This window comes from Loxodonta africana, chromosome 19 (genome assembly GCF_030014295.1).
Source record: "Loxodonta africana isolate mLoxAfr1 chromosome 19, mLoxAfr1.hap2, whole genome shotgun sequence".
NCBI lineage: Eukaryota > Metazoa > Chordata > Mammalia > Proboscidea > Elephantidae > Loxodonta > Loxodonta africana.
Genome location: NC_087360.1, coordinates 56,217,129 through 56,234,427, shown reverse-complemented (window position 1 = coordinate 56,234,427; position 17,299 = coordinate 56,217,129). Strand labels below are relative to the sequence as shown.

At 37.8% G+C, this 17,299-nt stretch overlaps 1 protein-coding gene across 12 annotated transcripts in view; it reads left to right on the top strand.

The window, feature by feature from the left end:
- The window catches only part of PSD3 (pleckstrin and Sec7 domain containing 3), a 696,342-nt gene that overhangs the window by 585,631 nt on the left and 93,412 nt on the right, over window positions 1-17,299 (top strand). For 11 of the 12 annotated variants that reach the window (XM_064272734.1, XM_064272735.1, XM_023551047.2 and 8 more), the window contains one exon: window positions 6,952-7,145. In XM_064272734.1, coding sequence (XP_064128804.1) covers window positions 6,952-7,145 — 194 coding nt within the window. Of the gene's footprint in view, window positions 1-6,951; window positions 7,146-17,299 lie in introns of those variants that run through there. The other variant, XM_064272737.1, reaches the window with a different exon arrangement.

The window sequence follows — 17,299 nt, the reverse complement described above, 5'->3', positions numbered from 1 at the left end:
CCAAAAGGTCGGCAGTTTGAATCCATAAGCAGCTCCTTGGAAACCCTATGGGGCAGTTGTACTCTGTCCTATAGGGTCGCTATGAGTCGAAATCAACTCCACAGAAACGAGTTTGGGTTTATTTATTTTTCCCCCCTTTGGTTTAACAGTCTATCAGTACTCTATTCACTTTATGTCTGCTCCTGTATAAAGTTGAACCAGCCCCCTTGTGCAGAGGTACTGCATTTATGATTTTTTTTTGTTTATAAAAACAATAAAATCCTGTATTTTGTGATAATGCAATAAGGTACACAGCATGAATACAGAAAAAAGGTTAATCTCAAATGAGGGCTAGTGCAAGTTCTAATCTTCAGGGAGTTAGGGAGATATTGTGGGAAGAAGAGCAGGAATCATACAGGTTAGGTCCTCACATCTCCAGTGTTATTTCTGGTATCACTTCTGTCTTGGTGTGGTCCCAGAGAGCACAGAGCCATCTATATTTAAGCCCGAATGGACGACTACCACCAGGTGGTGCCACCTTGCATCTGAGACCGGTATAGATTTTTGGTCTCAGAGCCTGACAAGGTCATTTTATTAACCTCTCAGTAACAAGAATACTTATTTTGTAAGCTAGACTATTTTGGGCTCTTACTTTCATGATTTCACTGAGGCATACTGTGTTGAATATCTCTTCAATTATTTTCCCAGTAGAATGTGTGTTTTGGCTTTTAATACTTAAACATGTCGTGGAACATACATGCTTCTCTAAAAACAGCCCTGTCCAAGAGAAGTGTAATGCCTGCCACATATGTGATTTTAAATTTTATGATAACCCCATTATAAGAGTAAAAGGAAACAGGAAAAATTAATTTTAATGTATTTTATTTGTTTAACCTACTGTATCCAAAATATCATTTCTATAAGTAATCAGTATAAAAATTATGGAGATATTTTACATTTTCTTCATGCTGTCTTGAAAAATGATGTATATTTTTCACTTGCAGCACATCTAAATTCAGACTAGCCACATTTCAAGTGTTCAATAGCCACACGTGGCTACCTGTTGCCATCGAGTCAATTCTGACTCATAGAGACCCTATACGACAGGGTAGAACTGCCCTATAGCGTTTCCAAGGAGCAGCTGGTGGATGTGAACTGCTGACCTTTTGGTTAGCAGTCATAGATCACAACCACTGCACCACCAGGGCTCCTAAATGGGGCTAGTGGCTACCATTTTGGAAAATACAATTCTATATACTTCTTTTGGCTGATATATAGAGAAATTTTATATTTTCATCTCCTAAACCCTGTGCAACGTTTTAAACAAAACAGTGTATGGGGAGTGTCATTGGAGATACTGTAAATACAATTGGTAGGATGTCAGTCACACGTATCGTTTTGAAAAGCTTGCCTTGTGTCAATAGAGAATGTTGTCGGACTAAGATGTTGCTGATGCATGGAGAGGCTTTGTTATTGCATACAAAGCATTTGTTAAAACCCACGATAATTATTTGGGGATAAGGAAGCAATATCTGAAGCATTTTATATCTTATGTGGCTATCATTTGTGTATAGACATTTTTACTGTGTGTTAGCTATTTTGTAGGAAATGAGTTGGGGTTGATGTAATACAGTGTAACATATTTTCCCCCTTTAACATAACCATGAAATAGTTCCCTGTTGGGTTTTTACCATGTAACGTAGATTACTCTCACTAAGTGGGAAAAGCCTCTGATGCCAAGTGCTTTTCAAATTGTGTTTGTGTTTTCTGGAATCCTAAAGTTCATAGTGCTTCAGGATTTTATAGACATTTGATTCTTCCTTCATTTTGGCATATGTGTTTTAAACTTTTTGAACCAAAATTTTTAATATGTTACATATACTAATTTTTTACACATTGGAGACACTTGCATATATTTTTGATATAGACCTCAGAATAGTTTCCCCTGCCATCCCACTTTTCTATTGAAAAGTACCTGAGTTTACAAAGTGTGTTATTTAAAACAAACATACAAACACAAAAATTTTTATCATTGGCAGCTACTTTTTTGTATGAATCAGTATTTTCCACAACACTATGTGTCATGGATTGAATTATGTTCCCCCAAGAATGTGTGTATCAGTTTGGCTTGGCCATGATTCCCAGTATTGTGTGATTTTCCTATATGTTGTAAATCCTGCTCTTATGATGTTAATGAGGGAGTCATGGTAGTGAGGCAGAACACAGTCTAGGAAATTGGATTGTATCTTAAGGCAATCTCTTGAGATATAAAAGAGAGAAGGGAACAGATAGACGGGGACCTCATACCACCTAGAAAGCAGTGCCAGGAGCAGAGCGCATCCTTTGGACCCAGAGTCTGCGCAGAGAAGCTCCTAGTCCGGGGAAGACTGATGAGAAGGCTGACAGAGAGAAAGCCTTTCCATGGAGCTGACACCCTGAATTTGGACTTTTAGCCTACTTACCTTGAAGAAATAAATTTTTCTTTGTTAAAGCTATCCACTTGTGGTGCTTCTGTTATAGCAGCACTGGATGACTAAGACAGTGTGTAACCATCCAAAATAAACAGGATGATGAGGGTATCCCTGTTCTGTATAGTGAATGATTTCTAAGTTGTGCGTTCATAAAAATTGTTTCCTCTAATTCATATGCTTTATAAGGAATAAATATCACTAAGAATTTATAAAACAAAGCTATGCTTCATCATCTTTTGATCATAATTGTATAATAAAGTACTAAGCCATGGTCAACAAGAAGTCAGGGATCATCAAGTTTCGTAGTCCTCTGGTAATGAGAAAATAAACTGTGTTTATGTCTGTTAAAGTTGATAATTTTAACACATTAGCTCAACAACTGAAAGCAAAAAGCTGATCAGATCATCTTAATTGAAACTGTTAGGTTATATTAGGTCTACTTATTTCGTAGTTTAACACGTATCCTTAGTGTCAATTGATGTCAGCAATGTGTAAAAAAGTTGGCATAGCATGCTTAAAAAAATAACGCTGGGGGGTTGCATGGTTGGCAAAAAAATGTATATCACATGCATTATTTGCAAAGAAATAGGATAATCTGCTTAAAAGTATGACTATAGTAATAATTTCTTTTGACTCCTGATGCCTAAAACAATTAACCTGATACCCAGAATAATCGTTCTAGTTTTCACTTACAACTCAACCCCCTCCCCATGAGATGAGTAAGTCTTGAAGCCGAGCACTTCACAGTTACTTAACTCTTGTTTGATCTGTGTCCTGTTTTCTCCTTCAAAATAGGAAATAATCATTTTAGTGTGATTGTCTTAAAATACCAATGTACGGAAATTTTTTTTTTTAATTCATGAGATTTAGAATTATTTTTGCTCTAGACTTACTAATTTTAAAGCGATCAGAATTATTTTAGAAACAACCATGCATTTCAGTGCCCTCTTTGAGAAATGTAGCTCATTCACATAAAAATATTTGATTAAATTAAAAGATTGTCAAAATATACATTTCTTATGAATATCAAGTATAATAATAAAAACAATTACAATAATCTATATATTAAAATATGAAATATTTTTATAAGCATGCTATGCTCATTTTTTTTAACAGCAATACAAAAATACCTCGAGGTAGGAGGGAGCAGTTGGCAAACAAATGTAGAAGGCATGGGTTATTTGCGTAGAAATACAGTAAGTGAATTTAAGGAGGTGTTACAATTATTCAGAGAGAAATAAATTTTAGGTTCCTCGTATCAAAAGTTACTTTATATAACTAATTTCCCAGATATAAAAAATGATGTAAACAATATTTAAATGTGAACCTGCAGAGCTCTGGTGGTGCAGTAGTTAAGAGCTATGGCTGCTAACCAAAAGGTTGGCCTGCGATTCATTTTTTTAATGCAAGGAATTTTTTATTTTTCAAATAAATCCGGATTTTTGTCGTTGTAGTACTGAATCTTAATGATAACAGTAGAGTAATCTCTTTGAAAGACAAAATTTCCTTCTGGATTGATTCTAGTCTGTGAAAAATCCATGCTACAGTATTTTTGTATCATTATGGTGGTGGTTCGTTATAAAACTAAAATGTTGAAACTGGCAACAGCCTGGGTGTCTTTCAGTTGGTTATTAGATAAACAATCTGATATGTCCATAAAATGAGACAGTATTCAGCAATAAAAGAAAACTGTTGATTCACACAACAATATAGATTAATCCTAGATGCAATCTGCCCAGTGAAAGAAGCCAGACCTTTCATATGCCATTTTGGAAAAGGGAAACCTATAAGGATAGAAAAAAAAAACACATCAGTAGCTGGCAGAGATTGGGAGGGAACAGAAGATTACTAAAAGAGGGCAGCCTAAGGGAAATTTGGAGGTGATGGAGCATTTGTCTGGTAATGTGATGGTGAATACATTACTACGTGTTTATCTAAACCCACAGAACTCTGTACCACAAGGAATACATGTTTCTGTATGCAGAACTTTAAATAATCAGCAAATGGAGGAATGCAAGATGAAATTTAGACACTGACAAGTGAACCTAACTCTATTATAAGTGAATGACATACCATAGTGAAGAGGGTGAAGAAGAAAGAAGCCAAGTAACTTTGGAAAACAGTGTTTTAACTGAATACTGTAAGGGCTAAAGTCAGAAGAACTGTGCACAAACAACTGTATTCTTGTAGATAAATTTGTTTCTCACAGAATTATGGGTAGGAGTTCTGAAACTTTATGTTTACCAGAGTTGAACAAATAGTATATTGTAGATAATGAGATTCAGGTTTCTCACAGTTGAAGAAGTCCACATAAGCAAAGGGGAAAGGCTAGAATGTACCCCGTGATGCTGGATTGAGTTGGGAGGTCTCAGTATGACCTCATGGTGATGGATGAATGGATGGATACAGAAATAAATATAGAATGTGTATACGTATATGGGTCAGCATACATACATATATTTCCTTAGCATTATCCACTGAGAGCATCTAGAAACAATGACATTCCGGTAGCAGTGAACACCCGTAGTACCCAGATTTGGTTTCTAAATACCATTCACTGATAAAAGCAACCTTGGCGCCTTGGAGAAGTGGTTGATTCCAGGGTTGGGAGAGGGAAGATACAAGATAAGCTTGAGACATCTTGTGATGCGTTTAAAAAAAAAAAAAAAAATATATATATATATATATATATATATATGAACATGTTGAAAGGATACAGGAGCCTACCCAAAAGAACCCCAATGGCCAAAGATGGAACAATTTGAGCAACAAATTAAATAACAACAGTATTTGATTATAACCCAAAGAATAAAATAAATATCCATAGGTCCATACTTACAGAAGAATTCCAATTAATAAGTGTAAAAGAAGTGAGAGAAATAGAAAATCACTACTAAAGCAACACAATAATAACTATGGTAAGCAAGATCCACTGATGTATGCTCAAATTAGTGCACGGAAGTTTAGGAAGACACAGCATATTTACATAGTCACAAAATAGTGTCTGTGTAGTAAGCAAAGAAATCTGCCAGACACCACCCTAAGCAAGGGATAGAGGTTCATATCACCAGTAATAAAATACATTGACATTATGTACTCCTGATCTGATGCACTGAGAAGAGTGCACTAGCTATGTGATATCCTTCCCCCAAATGCGTAACTTCAGTGTAGACATGAGAAAACATCAGGTAAACCTAAGTTGAAGAATATTCTAAAGAATAACTGAACAGTACTCTTAAGAAATGTCAAGGACTTAAAAGCCAAGAGAACACTGAGGAGTTATGTCATATTGGAGGAAAACAAGGAGACGTAACAACTAAACGAAGTATGGAAATCCTAGAATAGAAAAACAACAGTAATGAAAAACAACTGGTGAAATTTGAATAAGGTCTGTAGTATGAGTCCAAAAATATTGTAAAATAAAGTTAAAAGTAAAACAGATGTCTAAGAGTCCAGTGTTATTGTCATATATCTTGCAATTACTTACAAAGTACTTACGGAAGAAAAAGGCTGCTTTTCTCTGCTGACCAAAGAAACATTTTTGATGATTGTTAATTTTGTGACTTATTTGAAATATATTTTAATGGTGGTTATTTTGGTTGAAGTTCTAATTAAAAGGTTCCATAATCAAACAGCTGGGCCTAGACCACTCTTCTTATTATAGTGTTACGCTTTCTAGCAATATATTGGAGCTTATTAACGTTAGGTTTGTCTTTATTAACTAAAAGAGACCATCCATTTTGTGCCTCCTCCATATTAACTGTACATTATGACCTGAGTTAGATTTGCCCTGCCTGAAACAACAGGGGTTGAAGAAAAGGCAGCTGGACAAGTAGGGGCTTTCTCAGTGCCTGATAGGTTGCCCACACTTCTATGGCAATAGAAAATAGCAACTATAAGATACCAGAGCATCTTGTGGCGCCATCATCCTAATCCATTGGGAGCTTTACCTGGGATCCTGACATTAGGGATTAACCTGGCTGTTGGGCAAATATAGTCGAATTCCATTCATTGAACCAATCTGTAATTATTTATTTTCTGTGTGCCTTGCCCAGTGCCAGGCCCTGCAGAAATAACAAAAATCAAAATCATGTTCACTGCCTAAAAATTCCCACTTGTTTGAAAAAAGACAAATATAAAGGCATTGCAGTGGGAGGAAAAGCAGAGGCTTTAGTATATGATAGATTTTGTTGTTATATCCTCATTATCTCTTCCATTATTTATTATCTCTGTGACCTTGGGTATGTATTTAAACTCTCTGAATCGGTGTCTTTGCCTGTAATAGAGGATACTAATGCCAGTCTTTTAAGATTGTTATCATAATCAATACCTGGCACATTTAGTAAACGTGGTGGTTCGCCATACTGATAGCCAAAAACCCACTGTATGAGCCCATACTAATAGACCATTAGAAAACAAGGTAGTTTGTCATGCTAAATGACTTTGTTCATAACATTGTGGTAGGTACTTGGCTCAATTTCTTGGTTTCTCCCTTTTTTAGAGACGACGAAGAAAAAAAAAAATCTCCCTCAGAAGGTACTGACGAGAAGGCTAATGGAACACACCCAAAGACCCTCAGTCGCATTGGGAGTACTACCAATCCATTCTTGGACATTCCTCATGACCCAAATGCTACTGTGTATAAAAGCGGGTTCTTGGCTCGGAAAATCCACGCAGACATGGATGGAAAGAAGAGTAAGGATCTTTTTTTTTTTTTTTGTCATTTTCTGTTTTATTTCATCTTTAGACCCAAAATTTAAAGTGAATTTATTTTAAGTGGAGTCAAGGATGAAGAGAAATGATAAATGTTTAGTTAGAGAAGTATTCTAAAGTTTGACGAAGTCTCTAACCAGAGCAGGATTACCCAGTAAGCAAGACATGCTCAGGTTTATTTGTGCATCTTTACTAATCTGCAGTGAATAATTTCACCTCTTTTTCACCATTTCACAGATGTGGTGAAACCCATGTGAAATTGTTTGCTACAGATTAGTAAGTACACACAGTAAGCCATTCATACCTTGCTTACTGGTTAATCCACCTCTGCCTGTAACTCTGAAGTATAAATCCATGGTGGCACCTGATCTTCCTCAAGTAGGATTACAGAATTTTAGAAAAGGAAGACATCTTTTAGTTACCAGCCTTTTCTTCGTTTATTTATTCATTCAAAAATAATATAGGGCTCCTATTATGTGCTAGAGGAGCCCTGCTGGTATAGTGGTTAAGAGCTCCACTGCTAACCAAAAGATCAGCAGTTCAAATCTACCAGCCACTCCTTGGAAACTGTGTGGGGCAGTTTTACTCTGTCAAATGGGGTCTCTATGAGTTGGAACCAACTACACGGCACGTAACAACACTTATATGCTAGAAACAAGAAGTAGAACAGTGAATAGGATGGACAAGCTTCCTGTCTCTGTGCAGTTTACATTGCTAGTAAGTGGTGTACTAAAGAGAATAATAAATAGTGTAATATTCTAGAGTGTTGGGAGTGGGGGGAAACAGATCCAAAGCACATGGGAAAGTATTGGCCTTTTGTAGGAAGATAGAGAGGTGAGATACAGGAGAAGATGGCATAGCTAGTGTTGGAAAACTGAAGGAGTCCCATCTGATAACTTGGAACTTCTCTGAAGTGTGAGACATGATTATCTGTGAGAGACAGTGGTGTTTGACATTTGAAAGGAGTAGAATATATGTAGAATAATCTTTGCAAAGGATTAAATAACAATTTCAATTTCATATAGTGGGACAGGCTAAGGAAAGCTGATATGTGTGCTCAGAATCAGTAGGCTGTATGTCTAGGGTGTCCCCACCCACCTACAGACACACCGTGGTACTGTGGACAATACCGCTGTTTGTGTGGCCGAACATTTTTTTTAATGTGTTAACCTATTTTACTAGATTATAGTCAAGAGAAGCATTGTAGTGAAGTGGCTTTGGCACTCGTGACTGTGAGCATGTTTCTTAATCTTTCCAAGTTCTTTAGACGTCCTCTCACCATGTTTTCTGTGCAACCTATGCACTAAACATATAATTTTCTAACAGCATTGTGTCAAGACTTTTGTGGGTGCAAGTGATAGCAAGTCAAACTAGCTTGGGGAAAAAGGGCACACCTGAGAACGGCGGATTAATTACCGCCGGAATACTCTTTGCTTCTGTCTCTACATTATTTTGCAAGTCAGTTTTGTCCTTTCAAACAAGAACCTTTTAAATGACTGAAGGCATGTTTATTAGCACTACAAATCATGTTTTCAATTTTGCTGCCAGAGAGGTTCTCCTTCTTCCCTAACTTCAAGTTTAGTATACCCTAGCGCAGGACTCTCAGTTGTATGACTGGGGGATGGAATACTGTGATTGACAGAACCCACTTGGTTGCAGTAAATTCCCCTAAAAAAGGAATAAGATGCAGTTCTCAGAGTTGTTCTGGACAGACAAACGATAACTATCCGTCTCTCTTGTTGTTACTGCAAACACACACACCCTTTATACATTTCGTTCAAAAAATGCTTTTGCTGAACATAATATGGTTTTACTTCTGCTGCCAAAAATAAACTCATCTCTCTCCAAGATGTCATGTCTAGCTGCTGCTTCCACCTCCAAACTAAGTTACGTTGGTGATGTCAGTTCCCCTAAGTCAGGTGTGAATGTAGCTTCAATGTATAGCTTAAATGAAAAATATAAAAATACTTGGCATACTGCATATAAAGTGCCATAAAAGATCAGCTTAAAAAAAAAAAAAAGGAAGCAAAAGTAGCTGCCATTGATTCAAAATATGTTCTACATCCTACTGGACAAGGACGGTAAAGTTAACCCACTTGAGCATCTCTTAATTGATTTCGCTCCTGTAGCATTGGATTGACTTGCTTCGTTCACTTATTTGAGGTCCCGAGGTTCTGCCTACTCATGGGATATTTTTGTCCGTTGTTTTCCTGAGTCACCTCTGAGAATCATTGCAGAGGAGTCCCCTGCTGGAAGCTCCACTTCTTTAGCAGCCCACTGCTATGAGTATAGGTATAAAACCTGAGGATTTCTTAGCAGTTGAGACAGCACAGACCCCTTTTACCAGCCTAGAAGGTTTCCTGCCAGTATAACTCCTTTAAAGTTAACTACTTTGAGAACTTCTGTTTAGCTAGGATTATTTTGAAAATCCTGAGTGTTTTGTCTTTTTAGCAACTTAAGAAGTTCTGCCTGTATTCCAAAGGAACTTGCCTCTGTCTCTGCGACTGCGTCAGAATAGAGGTAAAAAATAGATGAATGGGATAAGGCAGACCAATTTGGCTCCAATCCCCAGGCTTCATTCCTCTCAATTGCTTTATCATTTAGCATATTTTCACCTCTCCTTTAAGGGAGCTTCTTGGGAGCTTTTAGCCTTCTTTAATTCATCAGGCTCTTCCTGAATATCCCACCCCAATTTTCTATGCATTTCAAATTATAGGATTTCTTATGCATTTCATGGTTTTCAGATCACTTTAGTTTTTTAGTGTGGGTGGAAACCCTGGTGGTATACTGGTTAAGTGCTACAGCTGCTAACCAAAAGGTCAGCAGTTCGAATCCACCAGCTGCTCTTTGGAAACTGTGGGGCAGTTCTGCTCTGCACTGTAGGGTCACTATGAGTTGGAATTGATTCGACAGCAATGGGTTGTTTTTGTTTTGTTTTGTTTTTTTTTGTTGGTTTAGTGTGTTTAGATAATTTAACTTTTCCAATACAGAAAGCATATGACTTTCTGATAATATTTACACACACTAAAATTCATCAATTTTAAATTTGGTGGATAAAGGTATACGGTTATATAACCACTTTCAATCAAGATACATAACATTTCCATTACCTGAAAAAGTTTCATAATATCTTTTGTAATTAATCCCTTTCTTCCAATCCCAGTCCATGGCAACCACTGATCTGTGTTCTGGCACTATGCTTTTTGCCTTTTCTAGAATTTCAATAAATAGAATCATATGTACTGTTTTGTGCCTGGCTTTTTTCACTTAGTATTTTCCTTTGCACATTCATCAGTGTTGCTGTGTGCATTAGCAATTTGGTTGTTTTTATTGCTGGATAGTATTCTTGTTTGGATATTCCATAGTTTATCTGTTCAGCAAGTGGGCGTTTGAGTTGGTTACAATTTTTGGCTATTATACATAAAGCTGCTATAGACGTTCACATATGTTTTGTTTAGGTGTATGTTTTCGTGTCCCTTCAGAAGTCGCCCTAGTAATGAGATTGCTTGGATGTATGCTAATGATATGTTTGACTTTATAGGAAGCTTCCAAATTGTTTTGCAAAGTATCTGTACCATTTTGCGTCCTTGCTAACAATGTATGAGAATGTCGGTTACTCCACGTCCTTACCATCGTTTAGTATTATCAGTCTTTTTTGATATTAGCTGTCTTACCTGGGTATCTCACTGTGGTTTTAATTTGCATTTTCCCTGAACTAATGATGTACAGCTTTCCGTGTGTGCTTTGAATAGACACTTCATCTCTGGTGAAGTGCCTGTTCAAACTGTCGCTCATTTAAAAAAAAAAAAAAGCTTTTTGTGATTGAATTGAAAGAATTCTTTGCACATTCTTTTATGTCTTCTATCAGATATACATTTACAAATGTCTCTCCTAATGTGTGACTTGCCTTTGTATTAGTAGTTTGTGTCAAAGGAAAATGTTTTTAGTTATGATACAGGCCAATGTATCAATATTTTTCTTTATGGCCCTTGCTTTTTTTTTCCCCCTTATGTGGGAAATTTTTGCCTAATCTAAGATCAAAAAGGTTTTCTTCTTGAAGCTAGTTTGTTCTGTAAACCTTCATCTGGAGTACAATAATAAAAAAATAAATAAGAGTAGGCTGAGTAAATGTAAAGAAATGAGAGGACTGGAAGAAAACTAGGGTCAGAGAGCGATTATCTAAGATTATTATCTCTCTGGTTTTCATGATAGTGATATGAGTTCACAGGAAAAGTGACGATGCCACAGGACTCTAGTAACTCTCTTCTTTCCATTACAGCATAATCTGAAGATAGCTTAGACCAGAAGCCAGATTTATTTATTTATTTATTTTGTAAAGGGCCAGATAGTACATTATTTTATGCTTTGCAAGCCATATGGTTTGTGCTGCAAAAAAAAAAAAAAAAGAAAATCACCTGGGGAGATTTAAAAACCACCAATGCCTGCATCCCATCCTCAGAAATTCTGATTTAGTTGGTATGGGGTGTAGCCTGGGTGTGGGCATTTTTTAAATCTCCGCAGCTGCTTCTAAGATTGGGAACCACAGGTTTAAGCAATGGAGACATTTAACAACAACAACAACAAAAAAGCAACTGATCCATCCCGGAGTAAACAGAACCTAACCAAATGCCAGTCAGTGTCTTTTGTTAAGCACATTCTCTCTAATTGCCTCACACCTGAAGACTTACTGAACTATAAACATAACAAGAAACGTTGAACATTTGAGTACAAGCTAACTGTTTAGGTATCCATTTGCAGATCCAGAAAGAGGTTTGTTTTCTTTCCCTCTAATTCTCTTTCCCCCGCCCCCCATTTTTTGGGCATTCAGTCATATCTGAATTTAACTGGTTTGTCTAAGTTTCAGGGTGCTACAGCTTCTCGAAAATGCACTGGAGTCCCTGAACCCTATCTAAATGCTTCCTTCTGCCTTTCTCTTTGGAGAAGTAGCCACTATAACCTAATTTTAAGATGGTTTTATATTCAGTACTCATGTTTAGCATTGTGTATAATATGTTACTTTTCATTTCTGGTACCTTAAAAAGAAATCAAAAGCAGTGGTGCTGTCCTGGAATAGGAACTTTACTTTTTATGTAGTAATTCCAAATAATATTGGAGAAGCACATGTTTCATATTTACCCTGCTAAGTCCGTAGAGATTTATTTGGGTTTGTCATATTCACTATAGCTAGAGCTATACTGCATTTGTACATACGTGTAAACAGAGCCAGGTGCTCTGGTGACACGTATTACTAAAAATTACTAATCATAAATGAAGATTTGGATCACAGCTCTGTGGAGAGATTCTTTTTTCATAAAGCCCTGATTAGCTTATCTAAGGGACCACTCGTCTGACTAAAACTTTGGCATCTTTCATTGTTTTTAATTAACTCTAAGGTTTCAGTTTATCAGATTGCATCCCTAATTGTTCACATAAACGTTTTAGTAGACCTTGGAGGCTTGCTTGCTTGCTTGCTTTGCCTTTTGAAGACATTCCTAGCTCAGAAATTCTACCTCTAAGAGACAAATCATGACTAAAAGCAAAAGCAAATGTCGTATCTCCCATAGAAGTATACATGTTTACCAGACCCATTAAATCTGACATTAAGGAAAAGCTTTAAAATGTCAAATATGGAAAACAGAATATATCTTGTTGGATTTTGTCAGGTAGAATGAAAAACAAAATCAATATAGTTTTATCAGGCCTATGTAAAACACTTGTGGAAATCAAGGCCATGACTAGAAATAATCTACTCAGAATATGAATGTTCTAAATGATAGTAATATTGGTGGCCATTAAATGATCTCTGTATATGAAGTTTTCATCTTTAGTGTTTTTGTGCCTTCAGTCATTGAACTTCACCCTGTGAAGTATGTGTGTATGATTATTGTCATCCCCATTTTACAGATGAGGAAACTGATCTTAAGCATTTTAGCCAAGTTGTAGTATAACAGTACATCTGGTGGGATTAAAATCTAATTATAGTGAACTCATTGTAGCCCGTTGTGAAAAGCACTGCCCGCGAGAAAATATGGTTAGGGAACCCTTACGTTCTTTTTTTTTGGTGGCCTTGGGCATTCTACCACTGTGTAACATGTATTTAGATGAGAAGATATCTCAATTTAGGAGCAATGGGATGCTAGCGTTTCTTTTACATAGCCATCACAAGGGTTTTGAAAAACTAAATTTGCATGAATTTGGTTACTCATTTTCTAGTTGACCCTAGTTTCCACCGTTCCCTATCATCTCGTACCAGGCCGCCTCACGCATAATTGTTACTTGTCTGGCCCCAGAGTCATTTGAGATCATGACCTGCTGTTTTGATTGATATGGTATGCAAGAGGCAGGACATATATACTGCTGTATTTGTATTTGAATGGTAGCAATGTGGCAAGAAATAAAGTGACTGTTTATTTTTTATTACCACAGCCTACATAAGCAGAGGTCCAAGTAATGAATATTTTTTCTACGTGGATTAAGCACTCCTCAAGTACCTAAGACTCCCTGTGTGCAAAGATTTAATTAAACATAACCTCTTTTCCAAGGAACTTACATGTTAGGTGTAAGTGTTATGTACAGAGTGATTACAATTTAGAATTCACAGTACAGATTTTTAAGTACATATACTATAAGCCAAGGCTTCACATAAAATGAAATGTTCCCTACTGAGCTGAAGAGGTGCAATTAGGGTCATGCTAACATTCTCCCAGATAACAAGACACAAATAGATAGGACAGGAGAATGGAAGAGATGGCACAGAAGCAGCAGTCGCCGGTGTTTATTAAACTTTATAATATGACATAGGAAGTAATGCAAATAATTACAACAAAAATGCTTCAGTAAATGGTGCTGAGGGTTTGTGTGTGTGTGTGTGTGTTTGTGTGTGTGTGTGTTCTCCACCTGAGTCCTAACACAAAAATCAGTTTCAGGTATATCAAAGGTAAACATTTGAGAAGCAAAACTCAAATGTTTGGGGACTTCTGGCCAACATGGCGCCACAGACAGAAGCACCACGCCGTCCCTCCACAGCAAAGACCCAAAAAACTAAGTAAGACAAACATCATTCCTGGAACCTGAAGTGTCAAATGAAGAGATAAAGAACTCAGCCAAGCACCAAATGGAATAAGAAACTGACAGAGGACAGAGAGCAAAGAGAGATACGTGCTGGAGGCCCCATCAGCTAACGCAGATTAGATGACAGGGAGCACAGGAAAGCAGCTTCGCAGAATTCCCAACAGGAGACAGAGCACCCAGTAACCAGCGATACACGCTTTCCCACCCCCCATTCTCTCCCTGCTGCCCTATCTCAGAGCTTCCTGGCTGCAGTGGCTCTGCCAGCTGGGAAGTGTGGCATCTGTGCCATTTGGATTTGTCCCACCCACGTCGGAGATCACCAGACAGGGAGTATGAGAAAGCAGCTTCCCAAAGTTCCTAGCAGGAGACAGACCACCTGGTAATGAGCGATATACGCTTTCCTAACCCACCCTTACTACCCCGCGTCCCCCACCCCCGCCCACCTCCTCTGCTTCCCACCAACTACAGTCTCTTGGCAACTGCTTTGGCCTCAGGCTGCTTGGATTCGCCCTGCCCACACTGGCTGGGGCCCTAAGCTGGTATTGTTTTTTTCCGTCTCTTGGTTTCTTCTGTGCCTCCTACCACCTACCCCTCCTTTCTCTGGAACACCTGACTCTGTGTGCCATCTTTGCTTCTTCTTGAAAGGCTGTGAAGTCACGCTCAACTGCGGAACCACTCCGCTGGCCAAGGAGACCACGCCAGTGGGAGCCCTGGGGCTTTTTTCCCCCCTTGTTTTGCTTTGTTCTGTTTTGTTTTGCTTTGTTTTTCTTTTTGTCTCTTGGGAGCCCCTTCTAGCCGGGATGTGCTACACGGCTTAGGAGACACTCCCTCAATCTGCGCAGCCGTGTAGGTAGGATCCCTGGGGGCGTTTATTTTTTTTCTCTTTCTTTTTTCTCTCTCTTTCCCCTTCTGTCTTTCTCCATTTCTCAGTTCTTGTCTCTCTACATTTCTTTTCCTGTCTCCTGAAATACCTGGTGCTGTGTGACATACAGCCAGGGTGTACTGCACAGCCTGAGAGCAATGTACCCAGTCTTAACAGCCCCCGCGCCCGGTGGGACTCTGGGACTACTGGGGGTTTGTCTTTTCTGTTTTTTTTAATTTTTATCTAGTTATTTTTTCTTTCTTTTTCCCTTTTTCTTTTTTTACTTTTCTCCATTTTTTGGTTTCTCATTTATTCACTCTGACAGCAAGGTCCCTTAGTATTTTTTTTTTTCCTTTATTTATTTCCTTCTTTGTTTTTGGCTCCTGTTTCTCCTGTTCTCTTTCCCATATCGCCATTAGCTCCACACATCGCAACATCCCCCCTCTTTCTTGCCTACCTGCACCATGCACTGAGCATCACACCCCCAAGAAGCACAGGCACAGCCTACTGGAACCTGCCCAGCACTGATTCCTGGCCCTCCCTGTTGGCCCCAGTATGTACCACAAATAACCCATCCCAGCTCCTCCCTTTCAGCAGGATCTGCCCTGCTGCACCATAGGTGAATGACTGGCCATGCCCATTGGACAAGCAGGTGCAAAGTACTGTGACTACAATTGAGCTAACAACAAAGAACGCACAGCCTGCCTGCTCAGACATAACGAAATGAAACAAGCAGGATGAAACAAGTCTACAATCAAGAAATGAGGAAAATAACTACTGAATGTCCCAAAGACAGCAGACAATATTAAAACATATTAAAAAACAGGAAGTATGGCTCCAGTAGGCATCTAAAAAAAAAAATAGCAGATGACTTTCTGGTAGAAGAAAAAGCACTAGAACTACCTGACAGGGAATTCAAATCTCTAATATTCAGAGCAATCCAAGAGTTGAAGCAAAAAGACAAAAATGAGGGAAAAATAGACAAATTTATGGAAAAGGCAGACAAATTCATGGAAAATATTGACAAAAAACTGGAACAATTCAGGAAAATAATACAGGAACAAAGTGCCAAAATAAACTCACAACTAGAAATCATTCAAAAACAACAATTAGCAATCCAAAAGATAAACAACAAGATTTCGGAAATGTCATAGAAGGGCTGAGGAGCAAGTTTGAAATGATGGAAGACAGAATCAGTGAAATTGAAGACAAACACTTGGATACAACTCTGAGGAAAAATCAGAAAAAAAGAACAAAGAAAAATTAAGAAACCCTGAGAATTATGTGGGGATACGATCAAAAGCAAAAATTTGTGAGTGATCAAAGTTCCAGAACAGGGAGAGAAAACGAAAAACACAGAGAAGATCATTGAAGAATTGCTGACAGAAACTTCCCTAGTATCATGAATGATGAAAAGCTGACCATCCAAGAAGCTCCATGTAGGATAGACCCCAAAAGAAAAGCACCAAGGCATAGCATAACCACACTTGCTAAAACCAACGACAAAGAAAAAATCCTGCAAGCAGCTCAAGAAAAACAAAAAGTCACATACAGAGGAGAAACAATGAGACTAAGCTCCGATTATTCGGCAGAAACCATGCAGTAGGATGGCATATGTAAAACCTTGAAAGAAAAAAATTGCCAACCAAGAATAATATACCCCACAAAACTTTTGTTCAAATATGATGGTGAAATGAGGACATTTCCAGATAAACAGAAATTAAGGGAATATGTAAAAACCAAACCAAACTTACAAAAATTATGAAAGGGAGGGAGACCTTTGGTCTGAGAACAAACAACATCAGACCACAGCCTGAATCTAGGACATAAGATTGTACTAGCCAGATACCAACCTACGAAATGAACTCCCAAGGATTGTTCAAAACCAAAACAATTGCACAGGGAACCAGAGAGATTAATCTGTAAGTGACAGCAACATCAGAACAATAAAAGAGGGAATAAATGGTGCAGGTATAGAACTTTCTAATGGAGAGGAAGGCAAGGCGATACCAAGTAATAATAGACTGGTTCAAATGTAGGAAGATAAGGGTAAATTTTAAGGTGACCACAAAGAAAGTTAACAAATGTACTCATCAAAATATACAAGAAAAACATAAAGTCCCAATAAAAACAAAATCTACAAAAACAAAAGAAATCCACAAACAAAAGAAACTCAGAACAGGAAAGTAAGAGGAACACAGAA